Source organism: Pseudorca crassidens, chromosome 6 (genome assembly GCF_039906515.1).
Source record: "Pseudorca crassidens isolate mPseCra1 chromosome 6, mPseCra1.hap1, whole genome shotgun sequence".
Taxonomy (NCBI): Eukaryota; Metazoa; Chordata; class Mammalia; order Artiodactyla; family Delphinidae; genus Pseudorca; species Pseudorca crassidens.
In genome coordinates, this window is record NC_090301.1 from 18,665,242 (window position 1) to 18,689,376 (window position 24,135).

At 47.3% G+C, this 24,135-nt stretch overlaps 2 protein-coding genes and 1 long non-coding RNA gene across 9 annotated transcripts in view; all 3 read left to right on the plus strand.

The window, feature by feature from the left end:
• Positions 1–879: 879 nt before the first annotated feature.
• Positions 880–7,834, plus strand: SLC23A3 (solute carrier family 23 member 3). 3 transcript variants are annotated; one of them, XM_067739831.1, is made up of 12 exons: positions 880–1,096; positions 1,224–1,381; positions 1,495–1,616; positions 1,805–1,878; positions 2,207–2,388; positions 2,710–2,833; positions 2,988–3,096; positions 4,250–4,503; positions 4,999–5,104; positions 5,387–5,554; positions 6,571–6,666; positions 7,110–7,834. In XM_067739831.1, the coding sequence occupies exons 1-12, from the start codon at positions 932–934 to the stop codon at positions 7,400–7,402; spliced, it is 1,851 nt and encodes a 616-aa protein (XP_067595932.1). In that variant the 5' UTR covers positions 880–931; the 3' UTR covers positions 7,403–7,834. The 3 variants fall into 3 exon arrangements, with proteins under 3 accessions (XP_067595932.1, XP_067595933.1, XP_067595934.1); XM_067739832.1 differs by having other exon boundaries at positions 1,495–1,592; XM_067739833.1 differs by lacking the exon at positions 4,250–4,503 and having other exon boundaries at positions 1,495–1,592; positions 2,741–2,833; positions 3,057–3,096.
• A 660-nt stretch (positions 7,835–8,494) lies between these two features.
• NHEJ1 (non-homologous end joining factor 1) overlaps positions 8,495–24,135 on the plus strand; it is a 76,675-nt gene continuing 61,034 nt past the window's right edge. For 3 of the 5 annotated variants that reach the window (XM_067740531.1, XM_067740534.1, XM_067740535.1), the window contains exons 1-5: positions 8,495–8,623; positions 11,799–11,975; positions 12,423–12,635; positions 19,742–19,880; positions 20,453–20,511. In XM_067740531.1, coding sequence (XP_067596632.1) covers positions 11,799–11,975; positions 12,423–12,635; positions 19,742–19,880; positions 20,453–20,511 — 588 coding nt within the window. In that variant the 5' untranslated portion in view covers positions 8,495–8,623. Of the gene's footprint in view, positions 8,624–11,694; positions 11,976–12,422; positions 12,636–19,741; positions 19,881–20,452; positions 20,512–24,135 lie in introns of all 5 variants that reach the window. The other 2 variants (XM_067740532.1, XM_067740536.1) reach the window with 2 other exon arrangements.
• The window catches only part of LOC137226200 (uncharacterized), a 37,625-nt gene continuing 34,914 nt past the window's right edge, over positions 21,425–24,135 (plus strand). Inside the window, exons 1-2 of the long non-coding RNA XR_010944250.1 lie at positions 21,425–21,514; positions 22,486–22,563. This is a non-coding gene — a long non-coding RNA (uncharacterized lncRNA). The remainder of the gene's footprint in view (positions 21,515–22,485; positions 22,564–24,135) is intronic.

Consider the following 24,135-nt stretch of genomic DNA (forward strand, 5'->3'; position numbering starts at 1 on the left):
CTGTACAGGATGCTACACGTCCTGAAATGCTCAGGAACCCCACCTCTTATTATGAAGAATTCCTGAGACAATTTTTGAACCACCGGATGTACGTCACGTATATGAAAAGCCTGTTTGTCTGAGCCTAGAATTACGTGTTTTACATGTAAACACAGAATAGATTTTGCACATTTGGAAAAAGACTCAGTTTGCTAGGAATGCACCTCTGTGTAAATTAAAACTATGCTTTGTTCATCACTTTACCAAGAACTTGTTCACTATTTTGGAACATCAGGTCACTAATGGCAGCAGTGCCTGTGGTACACGTGTCATCAGGAAAGCACCGATATCAGTTGGCATTGCAGTTGTCACATCCACGTTGATTCCACATATGGGGGTGGGCACTGGACTACTTCATTGTCTTCTGGTTTAGTTGGGCCCAAGCTTTCACACACTGAAAGGATAAATTACTTGAATTTCTCCTTTATATTACAGTGAGGACATTATACGGAGTTGTCGTACGTGATGTAGGGATGTTTCCTTTTGAGGTAGTCCACGGGGCTGGATGCTAATAGGGTTGAGAACTGCAGTGTAATTGTGGTGGTTCCAAATGGCAGTGGTGAGGAGGGAATACAGTCTGTAAAATCTCCCCAGCCTATTTTAGAGGCTTCCTCCCCACCACTCCTATCCCGGGACAGGGGCTCTAGATGGAGATTCTTGGGGGGAGGGGTCCAGAACTTGGCTCCCCGGTTAATGGGTGACGGAATTTGTGCAAGAGCTGGGCAAAGGTGAAAGGGCCGTGTCCTGCCCCAAATCCCTCATCCCTTCGCTCTGCTTCATTGACACTCCCGCCCCCTGCCCGCTCCAGGCAGCTAACTTCACACAAACTCTGACCTCTTACTCTCCCTCCTTAACTCCAGGGCAGGCAAGACAAGACGAAAGGCAGGGCAGCATGAGCCGATCACCCCCCAACGCCATACAACTCCGATCCGTGGGCTCCCAGGGTACCATGGCTTCCCTGCCGCAGCCGTCTGCTGTCCAAAATCCCTCCTCTCACTCTTGGGCCTCTGTGTGTGGGTCTCCTCCCTGGGGCCTCAGCTGTCTTCTGGCTCTGCAGGTAGGAGCAGAGGTGCAGGAACTGGTGCTGACTGAAGCGGGTGTTTGGAGGGAGGAGGTGTGGCATGAGAAACCCTCTGGAAGTAGGTATTTCTGCCTATTTCTGAAGACTGTTCCTCTGCCTGCAGCACATCTTGGTCCTGGCTTCTCTGCTCTGCGCCTCCCACCTGCTCCTGCTTCAATGTCTCCCTGCAGGAGGACTCTCTTCCTCCCCTGCCCAGCTCCTGGCCTCCAGCCTCTTTTCATGTGGCGTGTCTACAGCCCTGCAAACTTGGATGGGCAGCAGGTGAGGGGAACTCCCTGGAGAGAAGGGAACAGGGTCCCAGCGCGTAGGAGAGGCTCGGGGAGGCTTTCAGCTGCCCCATGTTTCCAGACCTGCCTGGGCTGCTGTTCCTACAGGCTGCCTCTTATCCAGGCTCCATCCTTAGAGTTTCTTATCCCTGGTCTGGTGCTGACCAGTCAGAAGCTACCTCTGACCACCCGGACACCTGGAAACTGTGAGCACAGAGCAAGGGCACAGGGTGAGGGTGAGGTTGGGTGCTCACCTGAGCACACAGTTGTAAGTGGGTGCAGGATTGAGATGGTGCAATGATGGGAGGGTTAGGCACCATGGGGTGCTGGAGCTGTGTCAGGCACCAGCCAGAACTGTAGAGCAATGGGTCTCCAACCTGTTTATCTCTCTCCTCTCCACGTCCCCAACTTCTCCCAGCCTCCCTTGTGCTGCGCCTGTGTGGGGGACCTGGCTGCCACGGCCTGGAACTCTGGAACACTTCTCTCCGAGAAGTGAGTACGTGGGGATGCGGAGGAGGAAAGCTAAGAGTGGTGCCCAACTGGGGAGGCTCTTGTTTCCACTTTACAGGGACTGAGAGGCTCTAGGGCAAAGAGTTGGGTGGGGGGAACCTCTCCTGGAATTTTTTTTTTTTCCACACCACGTGGCTTGCGGGATCTCAGTTCCCCGACCAGGGATTGAACCCGGGCCACGGCAGTGAAAGCCCGGAATCCTAACCACTAGGCCACCAGAGAACTCCCTGGAATTAGTTAAGATGTCCAGGCTGAGGTCATCTCAATTGAGCAGAATGTTTTCTCTTTGTCCACTTCTCCACTCCACCAGGTGTCCGGGGCCGTGGTGGTCTCCGGGCTGCTGCAGGTCATGCTGGGGCTGTTCGGGGGTCCTGGCCACTTGTTCCCCCACTGTGGGCCCCTGGTGCTGGCCCCCAGCCTAGTTGTGGCAGGGCTCTCGGCCCACAGGGAGGTAGCCCTGTTCTGCTCTGCTCACTGGGGCCTGGCATCGCTGTACGTAAGTCCTGAGAGGCGTGGTGCCCGGTGGGGTGTGTGGGAGCGGGGGAGGGCAGAGGTGCTGGCTCCACCAGGTTTAGCTGCCATCTTGAAAGGGACAACACTGTGGATCTGGAATCCAGGACTTTTGCTGGATTCATTTGTTCACCCTGACTTTCACCTTGTCTCCCACTGACCCCCAAGGTGCCCTCCTTCCCCCTCCATGGGGGGCTTTCTTCTCCGGGACCCCCTTTTATGGTATTCTGCCACTCCCACCTCCACTGCCCCGCCTCCGGATGACTGCTTCCTCTTGCTCGTAAAGCTCCTTCCCTCTCCTAGGCTTATCCTGCTCATGGTGGTCTGTTCTCAGCACCTGGGCGCCCGCCTGTTCCCGCCTCACCCCTGGAGGCGAGCTTCAACCTCTTCAACCCACACTCACATCCCTGTCTTCAGGCTCCTCTCGGTATGTGGAGGTCTGGGCAGGGGCAGTTGAAGTTAGAAGGGCTGGCACGGAATGCTCGCTCGGCCCCCTACCTTTTGGTTTCTGTCTACCCCTCCAAGGCTAGCTTGAAAAGTTCTGGGGGAGGGGTTCTTTTCCTCTCAGTCTTGTCCCTCAGGTGCTGATCCCAGTAGCTTGTGTGTGGATCCTCTCTGCCCTTCTGGGTCTCAGCATCACCCCCTGGGAGCCGTCCACCGAGGCACCGTGGTTTTGGCTGCCTCACCCAGGTAGGTTTTCTCCTCCTCCATCTTCTTACTCAAATAAAGGTGTCTCTTTCTTTGGACTCTGAGTTAATGAAATTAGCTGTACGGATTCTCAAAACACACAAGGGAGAGAAATTGCCAGTCTGAGGGGCAATGCCAGCCGCTCACCACAGGTGTCTTTGTTACTGTTTAGAGACATCTGTAAGCCCCACCACTGCGTGTTGATACTCCTTAACCAATTTACACATTTACGTTACTTACTCCCACAGACATTTGAGTTGGTGACCTGTGCACAAAGATTGCTTTTGAGGAGGCATTGTATATGAAATTTGCTCTCTCATCAATTTAATAGTGGTCTGTTGAGTGCTTATTATGTGCTAGGCACGTGATAGGGGACATGGTGATAAACATGACAGACACGGTACCTGCACTCATGAAGCCTATAATCTGTTGGGGAATACAGATACTAATTAAATAGTCACCCAAGTAAATGTAAAATTGCACGCGGTAAATTAAAAAGGGCGGGTACCTTGTGTGATGAAAGGTCATAATGGGGAATCTGACTTTATTGGAGAGTTCAGGAAAGGCACTCTTTTTTTATGTTTTTATTTATTTAATTTTTAATTAAAAAATTTTTTGGCTGCACTGTGTGGCTTGTGGGATCTTAGTTCCCCGACCAGGGATTGAACGTGGGCCCTCGCAGTGAGAGCATGGAACCCTAACCACTGGACCGCCAGAGAATTCCCAGGAAAGGCATTCTTGAGGAAGTGATCACTGAGCTGAGATGTGAGAGATGAGTAGGAGCTTATTGGGTAAAGGCAAGAGTGAAGAGCATTCTAGGTGGAGAGAACAGCATATGCAAAGGCCCTCTAGTGGCCAGCAACACAAGTACAAGGGCCTGAAACAAGGCCAGTGTATCTGGAGTGAAAGAAGTGAGGCAGAGTGTGGTGGGAGATGAGGCTAGAGAGATAGGTAAGGGTCAGACCAAAGAGGACCTTGTAGACCACAGTAAAGGGATAAGTCTTTACCCTGAGTTTGATGCTTTTGTCCCAAGACATTATCTTCAGAGATAATGGGGCCTTTAGGGTGCTTGTGTCATAGGCTGTCAGAGGCAGGGGGATGCTTCAGACGTGAGTCTGGCCCCAAAGCAGCTCTTTCTCCCCCCCCCCCCCCCCAGCTGAGTGGGACTGGCCCTTGCTGACACCTAGGGCTCTGGCTGCAGGCATCTCTATGGCCTTGGCAGCTTCCACCAGCTCCCTGGGCTGCTACGCCCTGTGTGGCCAGCTGCTGCATCTGCCTTCTCCACCTCCGCATGCCTGTAGCCGAGGGCTGAGCCTGGAGGGTCTGGGCAGTGTGCTGGCCGGGCTGTTGGGGAGCCCCATGGGCACTGCATCCAGCTTCCCCAACGTGGGCACGGTGAGCCTTCTCCAGGTATGTGGACGGAGGTGGGGGGAGAGGAGCCGGAAGTGCAGGAGAGGGAAGGGGACTGATTGCCAGCTGTGCCCAGCCCTCTGCCAGGCACTTCACAGCAGTGATCTCATTTAGAGAGGTACCTAGAAGTGGTAAGGGCTAGGAGTGTGAGGAAGACACTAAATCACTACTGAACTCCTTCTGTGCCTCAGGCACTGTACCAGGGCTGAGGTTCTAGAGAGAAGCAAGTCAGATGAAGTCCCTGCTCTCTTGGGGACTTCGAGAGAGAGAGGTGGACAATTTAAGAAAAAAAAAAGAGATAATTTCCAAGAGTGATAAGTGCTATTTAGAAAACAAAGTGGGGGTGGGATAGTGGTTGAGTAAGGGAAGCCCCTTTAGGTAGAGGGCTGGGGGATGCTTCCTGGGAGAGTGACATTTGAGTTGGGATCCAAACGATGAGAAGTTGTCGGCCAGGTGAAAACCTTGAACGGTCGAGGAGGTGGCTGTGTTTTCTAGGCTGGATCTCGGCGAGTGGCCCACTTGGTGGGGCTGCTCTGCGTGGTGCTTGGGCTCTCCCCGAGGCTGGTCCAGCTCTTCACCACCATCCCACTGCCTGTGCTTGGTGAGTGGATGTATCAGCAGGACTGGTGTTGAACCAGTACCCCCCAGCAGGGCCCAACTGGCTGCTGGTGGTCAGCACCCTTTCTTTCTGAATAGCCTCCCTGATATATGGATGTACGTGTCAGCTGTCCTATTTTCTCAGCCATATCTTGGCCTCTTGACTGGCCTTCTCTGCTCCTGGGCCTCTTGGTGGTCTCTGCCCGTTACAACCTGCCCTGGCCTGCAACACTCTCTGCTGTGCCAGCCCTCTCCCAACATCTTCAATTACTTCTGTATGAGACAGGTGGGGTGCTGGGGGTGACCCAGGCCGTGGTTCTGTCTACTGGATTCTCCAGCTTCCACTTGGCTGACATTGACTCTGGGCGGAATGTCTTCATTGTTGGCTTCTCCATCTTCATGGCCCTGTTGCTGCCAAGATGGTTTCGGGAAGCTCCAGTCCTACTGAGCACAGGTGGGAAGAGGGGGGATGGAAAGAGAAGTTGCTTTGCAGTGGGAAAGCAAGGGCTCAAGGCTTGAGTTTCTCTGGACTCCAGGCCCCCGCACCCAGAGAAGGACTTTGGTATAGTCCATCCACTTGTTTAGCAAATATTTATTGAATACTGTGCTAGCCCCTTGGGATACAAAGGTGACTGTAGATGTGACAGTCTAGAAAAAGAGATGAGATGTGTAGAAACATAACTAGAAAGGTTTAGATAAAGAGCTATGGTGCTCGGCGGTGAGAGAGATGGCTTCTGTTGGAGATGATCTGGGTAACTTTTATGGAGAAAGTAACATTGAGCTGGTCTTGAAGGACGGTAAGATTTAAAAACGTATTTGGTGAGAAGGTCATTCCTGGTGGAGGAACCACCATAAACAAAGACATAGAAGTAGGAAGTCATAGGGTATGTCCTGGGAGTGGCGAGTAACTTAGTTAGCTTAGCTTAGCAAATAGCAGTGGTTCTTAACTGAGGATGGTTTTGTCCCACAGAGAACATCTGGCAATGTCTGGAGACATTTTTGGTTGTTATAAGCAGGGGAGAGGTGATTGTTAGTGGCACTTAGTGGGTAGAAGGATGCTACTAAACATTCTGCAATGTACAGAACAGCCCCCTCAAACAGAAAAGTATCTAGTCCAAAATGTTAGTAGTACTGAGGTTGAGGAACCCAGGCTAGAGCACAGAAGGTAAGAAATGGGAAATAAGGTTGGGGCTTTTAATACCAAACTTTCAGGAGACAGGGAGCCTGGAACTATCGAAGCATATCTGGAGGGCATGTGTATGCTCAGAAGATAGGGTGTTGAGCAGGGACCCTGTGGGAAGGGCCTGGGTGTGGGAAATAGAGAGCACAGGGACAAAGGAGGGGGGGCATGGAACAGTTCAGAAAGATCTTTCCTTGGTCCAAGACTTAGGCTTAGGTTGGAAGTATTAGGCTCCTTGGCTTTGCATAGGATCAGAGTTTCCCCTCCTGCCTGGCCCCAACCCCCTGTAGGCTGGAGCCCCTTGGATGTGTTACTACGCTCACTGCTCACAGAGCCCATCTTCCTGGCGGGACTCTTGGGCTTCCTCCTAGAGAACACCATTCCTGGTAAGTTGAGGCCAGGCCCCAGCAGACTGGGGAATGGCCAGGAAGTCATCACTTCCTGGGTTGGGCAATGGCCTGAACACCCTCTCTCTCTCTCTCTCTCTCTTTTTGAATTAAAAAAATATATTTTTTAAAATTTATTTTATTTTTGGCTCTGTTGGGTCTTCGTTGCTGTATGCAGGCTTTCTCTAGCTGCGGCGAGCGCGGGCTTCTTATTGTGGTGGCTTCTCTTGCTGTGGAGCACGGGCTCTAGGCGAGAGGGCTTCAGTAGTTGTGGCTCGTGGGCTCTAGAGCACAGGCTCAGTAGTTGCAGCACACAAGCTTAGTTGCTCCATGGTATGTGGGATCTTCCCGGACCAGAGCTTGAACCTGTTTCCCCTGCATTGGCAGGCGGATTCTTAACCACTGTGCCACCAGGGAAGCCCTGACCACCCTCTCTTTTGCAGGCACACAGCTTGAGCGAGGCCTAGGTCAAGGGCTGCCATCTTCTTTCACTGCCCAAGAGGTTCGGATGCCTCAGAAGTCCAGGGAGAAGCCTGCTCAAGAGTATGAGCTTCCTTTCTCCATCCAAAGCCTGTGTCCCTGCATTCCCCATCCCCTCCGTTGCCTCTGCCCACTTCCCGAAGACTCTGGGAATGAAGAAGGAGTGCCCTCTGAGCCAGGAGAGACAGCCGACTTGCTGCCTGGCTTTGGGGAGCAGTGCCCTGGGTCTAGCAGAGAAGAACTTAGGTCCCAGTAATTACCAGGACTCCAGCTTCCACCTTGATTACTTTAGCCCTATCTCTCAGCTTGCTGGAGAGCCAGATCCCAGGCTCTACTTTCTCTCAGGGAGAGGATGTGTGTGTGTGTGTGTTTCACATGGGCCCACCTAAAGGTCTCATTTCCCAGCAGGTGTGTTTGCCTTTCCTTCTCTTAATTAGGCCCAACTGTTCCAGAGCAGGGCCATGGTTTATGGGCCATGATTGAATGATATTTTGCCTGTGAACTATCTATACTCGAACCCCAGCATTCACTAACTGATACTTATTATGCCTCCTATGTGCAAGGTCCTGGAAATACAGATATGGATAAGGCAGGGTCCCTGCCCTCTCAAACACTTATGGTTTAAAAAGACATGTAATTACCAACTAAAATCCAAAGCAGAAAGCAGTCTGCAATAAAGATCGAAACAATGCTATGGGAGCAAAGCGGAAGAAATAATGAGTTCTGATTGGGGATAGTGGGAAAAGCTTTACATAGAAGCAGCACTGAGGCTGGCCTTAACAAGAGGATTTTTCGTTGTGGAACAGGGATGGGGAGAATTTTTTAGGCTCAAGTATTCAGCTCGAGCAAAACAGTAAGTTGTACAAGGTGCAAGATGAGTTGAAGGATGTCAAGCTTCTCTGTGGTGATGGAGCATAAATTGGGGGTGCATGGAGGGAGAAATGAGACAGGAGAGGTAAAGGATGAGGTCAGACCATGGGATTTATGCCTGGGAGACTCATCTCTTAACTCGAGTGCTGGTGGAGACCCAAAAGAGATATCTAGTGAAGTTCAATCCCCTCGTTTTATTTAAAAACAAAACAACAAAAAAGGCTGGACGCGTAGGGAAGGGAAATGACTTTGGGTTTATCAACAAATCCAAATCCGGGGTCCCCTCTCCTGCACTTCGTCCGGCATTCTTTCTACTCTGCCAGCGCGACACTGAGGGGCGGCCCTACCCCTCCACCTCTCTACCAGGGAGTCCTCCAGCCTCTCTTCTCGCTTTCCCGGCCACGGTGTCGCTCCACCTCTGACGGATCCAGTTTATCAGCTCCGTGGGCCCAGATGTCCCGCCCACATCAGGCTTGGGCTCCGCCCCAGTGTCCCAAGACCCCGCCTCCCCGTGGTTGGGGGGAAATGCCCCTACTCTAGGCCTTTCGGGTTGCGCGGGCGGGCCAGCTTGCCGCGGGGAGAGTGAGAGCTCTCCAGGCCGCTCACGGTAGGTGGGGTCGAGCTCTAATCGGGGCCAGGGCCGGGGCCGGGCGGCGAGAGATTGCTCGGACTCTGCGGGCTGGCCCTGGCAACGCGCTTCCTCCAAGAGTTTTCCTCCCAGGAAGGACCCGCGCGCGGCCGAGGTTCTGGGACAGGCCTCCGAGGGTGGGCGTGGGCGGGGCCGGGGGGGCCGCGCGTGCGCAGCTTGCCTCCCGGCCGCGAGGCGGGGTTTGTGCGGGTACTCCTATGCGGGCCGCTCGGCGCCACCAAGTAGCCGGTTTTCGGCTTTGTTGCCCTTTGAGGGGTCCCGAGCCGCGCCTCATGCAGCCGGTGCTGTAAAAATAGAAACGTGGGGCTTCCCCGGTGGCGCAGTGGTTGAGAGTTCACCTGCCAATGCAGGGGACACGGGTTCGGGACACGGGTTCGTGCCCCAGTCCGGGAGGATCCCACATGCCGCGGAGCGGCTGGGCCCGTGAGCCTATGGCCGCTGAGTCTGCGCGTCAAGGCCACAGCAGTGAGAGGCCCGCATACTGCATAAAAAAAAAAAAATAGAAACGTGAACGGTGAAGGCCTTTCTAGTGAGGGCGAATGGAAACTGGACGCCAAGCGGGTCTCCTGGCGTAGAGCTGTGGTAAAGGGACCGAGGGGCGGGGCGGGGCCCAGCCCGGACGGTCGCCGGGGTTTTGCTGCCCTCTGCAGGATGGCGGAGGAACTGCGCCGAGGGAGGGGCTCACGGCCGAGGTGCGGGACTGGGTGCCGACCCGCTTTAGGCCACCCCACTCCTCTGTTGGCCCTCGGTGCTTCCCCATCCTCATTCAAAATAATAAACGGGTGACTCTGGTTAACGTGAGGGTTAAAGGCATCCTTGAAGGAAACATGAGAAAGGTGAGATATAGAGGCCTCAAAGCAGGACACGCGTGGTGGGAGCAGCAAACCCAGGTCTGATGCTGAATTTCTCAGACCTTTTTAGGGGGCTTGTTGATCCCAGATCCCACATTTTAAACTCCTCCCCCGCTCGCAGAACAAAACATACTGTGTGAGGGTCCTGAGCTTCCAGGCTTTCCGAAGTGACAGGCTCGGATAGTCAACCCAATTTTGGTGACTCTTAGAGCGCACGCTGGGGAGTGCCTGTAAGGGAGAGAAGGGCTTGGCGACTTGCTGTTTGTGACCGACTTGCTGTTTCTGACCTTGAGCAATGTGGAACTCTGGTCCCGTGAGGACTAGCTTAATCATTCCAAGATCTTCTCTTCCCAGTAGGAACAGCAGGTGGGAATGTGACTGAAATACCATCATCTGAACACAAGGTTTTGAGGCTGCTGCAGATAAAAATCACAATATATATAGTTCTATTTCACCTGTCTAGTGACTGTACAAATTATGTTACAAGGCCATGCTTCAAAAACTAGGTTATGGTTGGAAGAATAATGGCTTAGATTGAGATGAAAATGACTGGAAGAACAGCACCGTGTTAACCACGTTAATGAAATCCAAGGATTTTCATTGTTTTCTTTGTATTCTAAGATCTGCGCTCCCCCCACCAACTTCACTTTGTGTTTATAAACTGAAATTACGTCACGTTTTTTGTTTGGCTGCGCAGGATCTCTGACCAGGGATTGAACCCGTGCCCCCTGCAGTGGAGGCATGGAGTCTTAACCGCCAGGGAGGTCCACCCTTTTTTTTTTTTTACCCTCCGGAAAAATGATCAAACTGCCTGTAAAGTAGCCATAGTTACTGAACATCTACTAGATTAAGGCTACAAATTTAGTTGCTGAAGTCAAAAGGTTGGTTTCCAGGATGTGCAGCCGGGCATGATATCATTGATGGCAGTGCCTTGGATGTGGGTGTGGATGAGTGAAGTGGAGTTAATTCGTGGTCTCTACCTCTGTGATGTGCTGTGCCTTGTATTGACTTCTTAGTCATTCAGGGTCTTCTTGAAATGGGGTTGGGGCTTTTCTCCTTGCTTCTGGACACAGAGTTATTAGCTCTTTATTTGTGTCTCATTGATCCCTTTGAGAATTTGACCATAGCTGTGGACGTCTTCCCTCCAAATGGGTATATGCAGGTATGCACAAATTTTGCACATAATTCCAGAGGGTTTACATGCATAGACTCTAGATTAAGAATCCCTGACTTAGAGAATGTATATATATTTAGGGAAAAAATATATTTAGGGGGCATATAAATATAAATAAATATATATATATATATATACACACACACACATACATACATATATTCATTTAGGAAATATATATATATGTTTAGGGAATACATATATATATATACCCACACACACACATATTTAAAATTCTGAGAGCTTCCAGAGTTTTTTTTTTTTAGATTTTATTTATTTATTTTTAATTTATGGCTGTGTTGGGTCTTCGTTGCTGCATGCAGGCTTTCTCTAGTTGCGGCGATCGGGGGCTACTCTTCCCTGCGGTGCACGGGCTTCTCATTGCGGTGGCTTCTCTTGTTGTGGAGCACGGGCTCTAGGCGTGCGGGCTTCAGTAGTTGTGGCTCGCGGGCTGTAGAGTGCAGGCTCCATAGTTGTGGCACACTGGCTTAGTTGCTCCACGATATGTGGGACCTTCATGGACCAGGGCTCGAACCTGTGTCCCCTGCATTGGCAGGTGGATTCTTAACCACTGCGCCACCAGGGAAGCCCAGAGTTTTGCTTTTAGATAATGATCAAATAATTTGAATTTCCTGCGTGTGACACTTATGACATGATGTTTTGTAAAACAAGAACTATTTCTTCTCTTCTAGAAGCTCTGGGAAAGGATAACATTGACATATTTATTAGGAATGTGATAAAGGTGCAACAAGAATGGTTTAGGTTTCCATATTGTTATATTATTAGAAAGCACAAATACTAGTACCAATATGCTGAGGCTTAACCGCTATAGAAGAAGGAGATATTTTATGTTTTCTAGGAATTTAATATGGGAAAAAAACCCCTCAAAATTCTAAATCAATTTTTAGTGGCAAGAGGTGGTAAGGTTGGTGCTCAGCTGGTTATATACTGGGAGGGTGAAGGAGAGGGGGTAGAATGTAAATCAATGCCTTCTGTTTTCTTAGGGAGGATTTTCACAAGATGTATTTGATAGAGAACTCTCTGAGTGGTGTCCCCCCAGGCCTACAGCACCCTGGGGGCACTTTGCTAAATTAAGACTCTCCTGCAGATGGAGGAACTGGAGCAAGGCCTGCTGATGCAGCCGTGGGCATGGCTACAGCTTGCCGAGAATTCCCTCTTGGCCAAGGCTTATATCACCAAGCAGGGCTATGCCTTGCTGGTTTCAGATCTTCAACAGGTGTGGCATGAACAGGTGGACACTAGTGTGATCAGCCAGCGAGCCAAGGTAAGTGTGAAGAGAAGTACTGCTATGGGTGGCAGTGGACATAATTTCTTTCCTAGTGAAGGTCAGGGGGCATTAACATCACCCAGCTCATTGGCCTATAGGTAGCCAAGGAAGGTCAAATTAGGTTGCTACAATTCCCATTAATGTTCTGCACTTCTACCTCTAGCCCTAGGATCTTTCCATATGGGTGTGTGTGTGTGTGTGTGTGTGTGTGTGTGTATGTGTGTTTCTGTAGTGCATTCAGTGGAAGGCAGAATTGTGAAGTAGGCCAGTTGATCTCTCTTCTTTTTGTTTTCTTCTTTCCTGTTCTGATGTTTTTATTTTCCCTTCCCTTCCTCTTCTGCCCACTGTCTTCATGTTAACCAGAGCTTTCCTTTGCTGTTACTTACCAGGGAGTCAGTTTCCTTTTAGCCCTCTCACCCTGTGCAACGCTTGCTCTCTTCTTAGGAGCTGAACAAGCGCCTCACTGCTCCTCCTGCGGCTTTTCTTTGTCATTTGGATGATCTGCTTTGCCCACTGTTGAAGGACACTGCTTGCCCTGGCAAAGCTACATTCTCCTGTGATCGTGTGGCAGAGGCGCTGATACTCCGGGTGCGGAGTGAGCTCTCTGGTCTCCCATTCTATTGGAATTTCCACTGCATCCTAGCTAGCCCTTCGCTGGTAAGTGCAATTCAAATACGGGGTAGGGAAAGGGATGCCAGCTGCTTCCCCTTCTCAAAGCTTCTCAAATGAAGCTTTAGGTGGGTTTTTTTTTTTTGGTAAACCCCATTTGACATTTGTCTCCAATTAGAAAACTTTCTTTGACTAGGAAGAAGGCAGAAAGATTTCTTGACTGGTACATTCTTTCCTTACAAAAGGAGCATAGTTTGGGCCTACATGCTTTACCGGGTATCTTTATTCATTACTTGGTTTATTCAACATTTATTAAGCATCTACTATGGGCTAATTGTTGGGTGTCCAGATCTAAAACAATATAGCCTATTCCTGGAGTTCATAATCTAATGAGAAGGCAGACAGACAGGAAACAGGATAAATTATGGTATATACTTTGATTGAGATAAGCCCAGGATGATTGAGGATCTGAAAAACCTTTTTGAAGAGAGAGTTTCTGAGCTGAGTTTTGAAGATGAATAGGAAATAAGTGGGAGAAAATAAAAAGATCATTTTAGGCATGAATGCATTCTGAGAGGTGTGGAGATGTATAAGTGTGGGGCAAGTGGGGGAACTTCATGACTACAGGGAGCCGTGAGAAATGAGGTAGACAGTGGCCAGATCTTGAAGGATTCTAATGAGTTTGGATTTTACCCAAAAGGCAACAGGGATTCACTGAACAACTTTAAGCAGGGGTTTAACACGATCCAATTTGTAATTTATCAAGATCACTCTGGTAGTAGGGTAGGCTATATACCAGTGTTGAGTACCTTTCTGAACATTATCTTGTCATTTAATCCTCACAACTGTCCTGTCCTGCAAGATAAATATTATTGCCATTTTTCAGAGTAGCAAGCTGAGATTGAAGGTAATTTGTCCAAAGTCATCCAGTTTATAAATGAATGAGCTGGAATTTGACTCCCAGGTAGGTCTGATTCAAGAGCCCATTTTCAGGGACTCAGAAGATAATGTCCTCTGCTCACTTGTAGCTTTCTAGGCCCCAAGAGCTTTTATTAGCAATTAGTTAGTTGAGAGTGAAGAACTAGTTTGCAGGAATTACTTCTGCTTGTCCTTCTACCCTTTTATAGAAACAGAGCTTGTTTTAGCATTAGAGGACAGGGTCTTCTTTGGGGGTCCTAAGGTTGTAGGTTTATCAGCAGAGGGATCTGAAGACAAATGGGCATCATTTCCTGTCTCCCTTCTTTAGTTTCCCAGAGGTAGTGTGATGCTTTGGCAACAATAGTGTGATGGAACAAAGTGCTTTTCAATAAACTGTTCCCTGTTTTTGATCTAGTGTTTTTGACCCAAGCTAGTCTTGAGTGTTTGGAGAACACTAACCTCTGAATTTTTAAGGCCCATTAACAGTGCTTAGCAAATAATAATCACTCAATTTTGTTGATTTTAATTGAACTTCTTGTGAAAATTTCCACCTTGCTTTAGGTAGAATTTATCTTGTTCAAAACCCCTGTAACTTTTTCTAAGTAACACTAGGAGGCACTGTTCCCTCAATAATGCTTGTTATGACACAAAAACATTTGGGCAGCCTTGGGGAAGCCCTAGCAATAGCTACTCTCATTTTATATCACACAGCCCTGGAAATTCAGAAGAGTGAGATTGGGGAGGCAGTTCTTGTTGGAAGCTGATGGGCTCTAATAGTTTTTTCTTTCAAAAGAATACAGTAAAGAACACTTGTATAATGATATTATAATTGAAAGTAATGGGTGAAGAAAACCTAGCTATTCTAGGCAAATTCCTCTAATTGCAGAGCTGCAATTTAAAAAGAGGCAACAGGGGCTTCCCTGGTGGCACAGTGGTTAAGAATCCGCCTACCAATGCAGGGGACACGGGTTCAAGCCCTGGTCCGGGAAGATCCCACATGCCGCCCAACAACTAAGCCCGTGCACCACAAATACTGAGCCCGCACTCTAGGGTCCATGAGCCACAACTACTGAGCCCGTATGTCACAATTAGTGAAGCCTGCACGCCTAGAGCCCGTGCTCCACAACAAGAGAAGCCACCGCAATGAGAAGCCCGCGGACTGCAATGAAGAGTAGCCCACGCTCGCCACGGCTAGAGAAAGCCCACACGCAGCAATGAAGACCCAATGCAGCCAAAAAAATAAATAAATAAAATAAATTATAAATAAATAAAAAGAGGCAACAGTGTTTAGAGTGGAATGAATCTTGGTTGGCCATGGGGAGAACAATTTATTAATAATTATGCTTCAAGGTATATTATTAAAAGAAGAATGCCATCCCAGGGAAATCCCTGTACCTGAGGAAGCTTTATAGGGAAAAAGTTAGAGCCAGTGGACACCGGTGAGGATGTAGGCGGATACTATTTCAGGCTTGTGTGTGTGTCTATGAGGTCACACAGTCATAATTTTTGTTTGTTACTCATTCTTGTCATAGTTTTTATTTAATTCTTTTTGAATGAGTAACTCATGCAAAAGGCAAACACTTCAAATAGCATTTAAGTGTATGTAGGGAAGAAATAGGTCTTCTTTCTACTCCCTTTCCAGTCCCTCATTTTCCTTCTCTGAAGCAATTACTGCTGTCAACTTCTTGTGAATTCTCAAGCAAAGCCACATATATATGTGTGTGTATATGTATGTATATATACATATATATATCAGTATATATATATATCAGTACATATGAATATACTCGTATAGTCAAATACATATCTAGATATATGTATTTTCACAAATGGCAATATTCTGTTCACAGTGTTCAGTACCTTGCTTTTTTCACTTAGTTTTAGAACATAGAAATCATTCACAGCAATACATTTAGAAGACCTGCCTTAATATTTTTTAATGGCAACATAGCATTTTGATGAATGAGTTTATCAACGTGTGTTTAATTGCTCTGCTGCTAGTAGACATTTAAATTGTTTCCATTCTTTTGTTTTTATATGTAGTGAATATCCTGCATTTTCTTTTTTTTTTTTTTTTTGGGGGGCGGTACGCGGGCCTCTCACAGCTGTGGCCTCTCCCTTTGCGGAGCACAGGCTCCGGATGCGCAGGCTCAGTGGCCATGGCTCACGGGCCCAGCCGCTCCGCGGCATGTGGGATCTTCCCAGACCGGGGCACGAACCCGCGTCCCCTGCATCGGCAGGCGGATTCTCAACCACTGCGCCACCAGGGAAGCCCTGCATTTACTTTTTCTATGTGTAAATGTGTGAGTAAATTCCTAGAAGGGGAATAGCTGAATCAAGGAGTATTTGCATCTTTGATCTCGCTAACGTAATGTTGTGTTGTCTTCCAGAGAGACTGTGCAGCTTAACTCCTCCAAGTCATGTCAGAGAGTAGGAGAGTACCTATTTCCCCACACTCCCTACCACATTCACATTAATAATGTAATACTTTTTATGTCTCTGCAGGATATTATGGAATATACAAAGCTTTCTAACACTAAGCCCATTTCCACTTCTGGCCAACTTCTCTTCATCACCCCCTCCTCCTTCCCACTGTCTATTCTTCCTAGTATCTAATGTAATTCTTTTTTGTTGTTGTCATTCTTATCTTTTTTTTCTAGTGTAATTCTTTATATTCCATATTTTGAGTTTCAAATTTGTCACCTCTTTGGCCAGATTATGATTCCCAGGAGTCACATCTGAAGGTTTTTTGGGTGGTAGAAGGAGCACAGGCAGACCTGAATTTGTAACTCAGCTCCATCACTTTGACTACTTGTAGTACCTTGGATAAGTTACTGAATTTTTATGAGACTCAGTTTCTTCATCTGTAAAATGGCGATACCAGTCCTGACCTTACCACAGAGACGTGAGGATTAAATAAGAGAACATATGTAATATTACTTAACCTTAGCATTATAGTGGGCCTGTGAGAGCAAATAGTCCAACTCCATAATTTGTCTTTTTAAAAAAAAGACAAGGGGCTTTCCTGGGGGCTCAGTGGTTAAAAATCTACCTGCCAATGCAGGGGACATGCAATCGAGCCCTGGTCTGGGAAGATCTCACATGCCGCAGAGCAACTAAGCCCGTGCACCACAACCACCGAGCCTGTGCTCTAGAGCCTGCGAGCCACAACTACTGAAGCCCGCGCTCAGTAGTTGAGCCCATGCTCCGCAACAAGAGAAACCATCGCAATGAGAAGCCTGCGCACCGCAACAAAGAGTAGCCCCTGCTCGCCACAACTAGAAAAAGCCCGCGTGCAGCAACGAAGACCCAATGCAGCCAAAAATAAATAAATAAAATAAATTTATTTTAAAAATAAATAAATAAAATAAAAATAAAAAAGACAAGGACCATGAGAGTACTTGGGGTTAAGCCATTTTCACATCTAGGTGCTATGAGAGCCAGGGCTAGAATCTTGGTCTCCTAATTCCCAGTCTACTATTCTTTTCATTATATCCAAACATGATATGTTTCATCTTGGGATTGGTAACTGCCATCCTGCTCTTCTGCCTATGACTTATGAACATTTCTATGGGAAATCTGAAGATGCTGGGGAAAATTATAAATAGCTTTTCCTCTGGAGAAGATTGGCAACTCCTGTTCTGTATCCACCACACTTCCTGACTTCCTTAACTGTTGTGATCTCTTTGAGGGCAGAAGCCTCACAGGGTCAGAGCGTGTATTCAGCACCCAGTAGGTATTTGTTGAATTGATTTATTGAACTGCATCTTTTCATATGTTGCTGTCTGTAAATGAAGGGGAGGGAGTGTCCCAGCCTCCTAAAGCACTTCAAGATTTTTCTTTGTAGTGTCTGTGGATTTGCTTTGAAATCTGTTGCTTCAGCCACAATGTTTTATTCTAATTAATTGATCTAAGTTAGGGTTCAACTAACTTTGAAATGAGTTATACCCCAATGAGTCAGAGTGGTGTAACCCAATCCTATGAAATTATTTGAGAAGTTGAAATATTTAAGGATAAAAAACTTTTAAAAAATGCTCTATAGACATTGGAGTCCTATCAATAATTTCAATAATTACCACATTTAATTAGACATAGCATTGATTAAAAACTGTTCCTCATCATGTTTCATGCTGTTATATTTACCACTACTCAAAGGAATTGCTGTGAAAGTAGCCCCCAGAGAAAGGTTGGTTATTGACTGTAGGAATTTCTGTTATTTGAGTGCTGCCAGCAGATGGATGGTGATGCTGCTTGGTTGGTAGTGGCAATTATTTTCAATTCAACTCACCAAACATTGGCTTGCAAAGTATTCACCTATTTTTCCTCCTGATCTCCCTTGAGAAGGAGCAAACTTAAAACAATTCCTAGGAAAGAGAGTTGAGTCTAGAGCAGATACATTTTCCAAAAGCAGAGCTTCTGTCACATTCTGAACAGTACTTCCTGGAGGTTTAAGTTTATACTAAGGACTGAGCTGGGAGACAGTTCTAGGTTGGGATGTGCTATGTGACAGAAAGAAGTGACGGGTGTCTATAGCTGGACCTGATTGCCGGCCTTCCACTCTGCACTGTTACCCTGCGTTTCTTGGGTCCTAGTGCTGGTGCAAAAGCCCGCTGCCACTAAACCCTAACCTCCCGCAACCCTAACGCACACCCAGTGTCTTCTCCTCTACTCTGTCTTTAGAGAAAAAGAATCATTTCCTGTTAGTTTGAGCCACAATACACCTGAAATTTTTAGTAATAAGTTTTACTAGAAAATTAATGGAAATGAAAACGTACAAGTCTGAAGAGTCCAGACTTCTGATCCTGATCCAGATGAGTCTGGCTTGCACATCTTATGGGCCACTTTAGTACCTTTTCCTCACTTCAAGCCTCTGTGGGGTTTCTTGTCTAAAAGCTATCCTTTTTAGGTCTAGGGTACAGGTTGGCATACTGTGGCCAACAGGCCAAACCTGGCTTGCTGCTTATTTTTGTAAAGTTATACTGGAACCCAGCCACCCTCATTTATTACATGTTTTCTATGACTGCTTTCTTGCTACAACAGCAGAGTTGAATATTGTGACAGGGACTATATGGGCCACAGGGCTGAAAATGTTGACTCTCTGGCCCTTACAGAAAAAGTTTGCTGACCTCTGATCTAGGGCGTTTCTTCTCACTGCCTCCTTTAGTTCATCTTCTTGGGGGAAGGGAAAGGAACTTTCATAATACCCCCCAGCCACAAATTATCGATTTTAGCTAATTTTTTGGACGGCTAATGGATACCTTGTATAGGTGAATGGAATGGTTATTCTATATAGCTATGCATTATCATATGAGAACATCATTCTAGCTGTGCTGCAGTGTAGCCATGCTTACATCCTTCTTACCTCTGGTTAAGAGCAAGCTGTGTGGAGGGGTGGTTTATTCCTTCCTAGGCTGGTCTCTTGGTTTCTGGCTTGTTTCTATTACAACAGTGACCTTAGACTTTGCTGCATTTGTGGGAACAGATGGAAACTCTGGCCTCATTCTGGGCTATCATCAGCCCTGAAATGGTTCATAATTGGTGTCTGGGTCTGATTTGACTTTCACAGTTCTCTACTTTCTGTTGATATTTGTCTTCTATTACACTCCAGCTAGCATACTCTGTTTTAGTTGCACCTACTTGCTTGGAGGTTACTTGGATCTTCTGCTTTCATCTCTCAGTTTTTGCTGAGAGTTGAGTCCACACTTACCTCTTATCACCTGTATCACATCCTTCTCTCTCTCTTTTTTTTTTTTTTTTGCGGTACGCGGGCCTCTCACTGTTGTGGCCTCCCCCGTTGCGGAGCACAGGCTCCGGACGCGCAGGCTCAGCGGCCATGGCTCACGGGCCCAGCCACTCCGCGGCATGTGGGATCTTCCCGGACCGGGGCACGAACCTGTGTCCCCTGCATCGGCAGGCAGACTCTCAACCACTGCACCACCAGGGAACCCCACATCCTTCTCTAGGTTATCTGTTCTCTAGGTTATCTATTCATACATGTTCTCCTTTATTCTTCCCATCCTTTTATCTGTGCCACAAAGAAAATCCTTGAACCTCTTTCATATACTTATTTAATTATTATATTTGTGTTTACATTCATGTAAATGGGTTGCTTGACTATGAAAATACAAGTTCCTGTGAAAACATTTGTTTTTCAGTATTTTTTCCTGGTACCTTATACACTGTTAGGGAGTACTTTGTGTTTATCTGTTGGCTAATTGGTATCTCTTCCATGGAAGGTCTCCCAACATTTGATTCGTCCTCTGATGGGCATGAGTCTGGCACTGCAGTGCCAGGTGAGGGACCTAGCAACATTGCTTCGTATGAAAGATCTGGAGATCCAGGACTACCAGGAGAGTGGGGCTACGCTGAGCCGAGGTGAGAGGACATTCTTTGAGGAGTTGGGTCGGGAGTGGTACAGACGGTCGAAGAGCCTTAGCAAAGGGGGAGACTCATTTGCATTAGGGAGGTGCTTTCCCGAGGGTGGGTGCTGACCAGGACTGGAGACTAGATGACACTTCTTTTGCGTCAAGTACCTGGCTGGGGCCCAAGTATCCAATAGAAGCTGTAACTGAGCCCAGACATGCCCTAGGCAATGGGAAGGAAAGACTCTGGAAAGGGCCAACAGCTATATAAAATTGCATGAGGGAAAAATGACCTGGGACTTTAGGAAGCTGCATAGCTCCAACTTCAGAGTGAAAATTCAATTTCACCTGTCTTTGTGGTGGGAAAACCTTCTAGAGCGCATGCTGCCAATGAACCTGTCATTTATTGCTAATCACCCTTTCCTCCTCCTGTTTGTCCTCTTCTCCCACTGGACTAGGTGTCTCTGGGTGTTGCATCTTTATCCTCTTTCCCAAGAAGTCCTGGGCTCTGTTCCCTTTCCATCTCACAGGTAGGAAACTCATTCTAAGACTCATATTTCTTTTCTGCCTCCCTTCTTATTACAGATCGGTTGAAGACAGAGCCATTTGAAGAGAATTCCTTCTTGGGACAGTTTATGGTAGAGGTAGAGTATTTGCTATTTCCTTTCTCCTTGTGCAGCTTTGCTTTACTTCCTCTTTCCAGGTGCCTGAGTGGTGACTTGCATTTTGGGTGTTAGGTTTGCTTGCATCTTTGGAGAACCCTTTCTGTGGAAAAGTTACCTATAGAAAGTCTGATAAAGCTGAAGATGTACCTGGGGAAGATGGGGAGAAGTAGGGGGAAAGATGTAAAAGGCAAAAGTGAGCTGATTAACATTTGTAAAACATCTCTGCTAAGGTACCTAGGGATTTTGTTTGGAATTCTCTTGGAAACCTTGGTTGACCAGTTGCTAAATTTTTGCTTGCTGAGATCTGATCCCAGGTCTGGATTGTGGAGCGGGGGGCTAGTCATTATTACTTGTCTGGGCCCCTTCGACATCCCACAGTAGAGGAAGGTGAAAAGCACAGGGCTACCATTTGGGGACTGTCTTGTGGGCACAGTAGGCTGTGGAAAATCACAGTGTTTATACAAGGGGACTGGCAAAGGAATGAATGGGGAGTAGATAATTGTGGCCTGTCAGAAGCTCCTGCCTAGGTTTCCCTTCTAAGGATTGAGCTTGGCCAAAAGAAACATCTATTAAATGCCAAGCAGGGGTAATATTAATAGTAGTGACCTTTGATAATACCAGTCAATATTGATCTTTTTCTCTAACTCTTCTGAGACTTGTTGGTTGTACAGTTAGTACCCTAGTATTATTGCACTATTTTCTAATTATACGTGTTACCCAGGTTGGTACTTTATTGTGTAAGTAAATAATGCTGTTATAATATTGTGTTATGTATAGATTATTTATATTTCTGTCTTGTCTTCTAGGCTAATTTGTAAGCTTGTTGTGGACAGGGGCTGTGACTCCTACTTCTTTTTAACCTGAAATTAGTGCTTTTCACAGGGCTGAGCAAAGCAGGTGATTGGGAACCTTCTGTTCTGCCTTTTGTCCATTGAGCAGTAGCCTCCTGATGCTTGAGGTCTCAACAGTGAGAACAAAACATGTGAGTTGAGCGTTCAGTCCATCTACTGAAGCAGTTGTAATTCTGGAGGAGAAGGAAAGCATGTGTTGCTAAGTCCTGAAGCAGAATAGGTTTCAGGTCTTCATGGGGAAAGAGAGATCATTAAACCTAAACCTGTGACAGAGAGAGATTTCCTAGGCCATTTTTCTCTCAGATAGCTTCCCCCATTTTTCTCTCAGATAGCTTTCTCTCAGATAGGTTTGGGTATTAAGGAGGTTAATGTAGGCTGGGATGGCATACTAGTTCCCTACCTCAGCCCCTTAGTCAAACAATGAGATGCTTATTCTTAGCTCAGCAGGGAGGTCCCTTCCTGATCTAGTGCCTGCATACGTATCCAGCTTGGTTTCTCAACATTTTTCTCTGTGTATTTTATGCTTCAGCCACGCAGAATGGCTTTGAATTACCAAAAACGCTGTTTTCTCTAGCCTTTGTGTCTTTGCACACATTGTTCCTTTATCTAGAATGCCCAGTGCCCTGGTCTTATCTACCTTGTAAACTTCTATTAATCTTTCAAGTGTCAGCTTCAGCTTCTTTGGGAGACCTTTCCGGACTGTCCTTGTAAAGATAATCCTTCTTTCCTGCTACTATAGTGCCTTGGTTCATGCCTCTATTTTACTAGTTATAACTTTGTCATGATGCTGTTTGTATGTCTGCAAGACTATGTCTTTTTCCACTCATCTATGGACTCTTTGAGGGCAAGGACCACGTTGAATGTGTTTCTATGTTCCCAGCACCAAACATAGTGCTTAGAAGTAATAGGTTCTCAACGAGTTTGTGGGTGAATATGTTGATAAACCTACACTGGAGGGATTTTATGAAAATTGTGGTGGTGTGGGCTGTGGATATAGTGTTGCTTGTTAGACCCATATTTGGGATCTTCAGTTATTCTCCTGATTTATTTTGCGGCTTTGGATAAATCACTTCTCTCAGAGCCTCTATTTTCTCATTTGTAGAACTGAAGTCTCATTTCTTTCATGCTGTTGGGGTGGAGGAACACTGCAGAACTGAATGAGAAAGCATGCGGAATACAGGTGCTAGCCCAGGAAGGGGATTGGTGTTTGGAACCAACTACTTCAAGAACTCTGGTCCTCTAGGTTCTGGGTGGATCACATCCAAACTGCATAGACCTGTAGAATTTTATTATATCTGGAAAGGATCTGGACAATAGATAGTTGTAGCTTTCCATTTCATAGATTAAGAAATTGGGCCTCAGAGGGGTTAGGTGACTCGCCTAAGGTCATATGGTGGTAGCTGTATGTTTCGGACCATCCACACTTCTTGACTCATAGTCTAGGATTATCCCTATTTTGTTTTGCTACTTTTACTGGTCGTACACACAAATTAGAGGAGAGTCAAGGGCTAGGATAATGTAGAATTCTTATGACCTCTGGGATCACTGCCCTGTCCTCGGAATGTCCTGTAGAACTGCTAGAACTGAAAGGTTTCCTACCGGGACTGCAGCATTTCTTATGGCCAGTGCATCTTTTCAGTTACTCTGCTTGCCTGGGGTCCTACAAACAGGACACAGAAGGGTCACGGGGTCACCCAAGACCGAGCTGGAAGGATGTGCCATCAAAATAAGCAACATAGGAAGATAAACAAACCAGAGACAGAGAGCTCGGGATGAAGGTGCAGGGGGCAGGGCTGATGTCAGAGGGCCATGCGGTCAGTGCCTTTGCTCTGTTTTTCCTGCTTCTCGTTAGGACTATTGCTAGGCAAGAGGACATCGAGATAGGGCACAGGAGGCAGTAGGATGAGAGGTTTCTAGGATACTAAGGCCAGGAAGATTATTTAAGGATCGAACAGGGGTTACTTCTCCATATTTAGTCCTTTTGTTTTTCCTCTCCCCTTAGGAGCCTGATTTTCATTTCCAGGGAGCCCAAGGGGGACAATCGATGGTGACCTAACTAGAGGGGGATTCCTGGCAGTGCCCATTCAAGTCAGGGCTGGCCCTGTTCTCACAGAAGGCAACATCCCCATGTAGAGCATTTCCTAGGACTAGGGGCTAGGAATAGAAGACCAGTCAAGGAATTGGGGGCTATGACTACATGCCAGTATGAACAGTGTTAAGGAGGAAGTTTAGGATGAGTGGGCTGGCATGGCCCACGCTCAGCAGGGTCCACTGGAGGGAGTTCCTTCCCCTGGCCGCGTCCATGCCTCCCTCTCTTCATCTGGTTGCCATCAGGCTGTACGGCTGCTGGCGTGCTCTTTATTTATTTATCCCAGTGTAATGGGGTGAGGAGGGAGCTGGCCTAAAGCTGGCATTCCGAGGCCATGCCACGAGCCACAGGCGGTTTGCATGGGTGTGTGAGTCACTGGGGCTGCATGCTGCTCAAACCAGACGCGGCTGGGCTCAGGGACAGCAGGCAGCCCAAAATAGAGCCCCGCCCTCTGCAGCTGGCAACCCCTGGCTGGGAATCAGCCCTGTACACCGAAACCTGGGCAGTTGCGTGAAGTTGGCTTCCTTGGGGAGGGAGGCCTTAGCAGAGATAGAGATTTTTGCAGTTCTCTCCTTCTCTATCTTCAGAGGAGAATATTCAGCATAGCAGTCACTCCCGTTAACTGCTTTCCGAATGCCTTGTAAGACTTAAAGAATCTGTTCT

Coding starts and splice junctions, on each gene's coding strand:
- SLC23A3 (XM_067739831.1), top strand. CDS start 932: ATGAGCCGATCACCCCCCAACGCCATACAACTCCGATCCGTGGGCTCC. Junction 1,097..1,223: donor GCTGTCTTCTGGCTCTGCAG/GTAGGAGCAGAG, acceptor CTCTGCCTGCAG/CACATCTTGGTCCTGGCTTC. Junction 1,382..1,494: donor CAAACTTGGATGGGCAGCAG/GTGAGGGGAACT, acceptor CTGTTCCTACAG/GCTGCCTCTTATCCAGGCTC.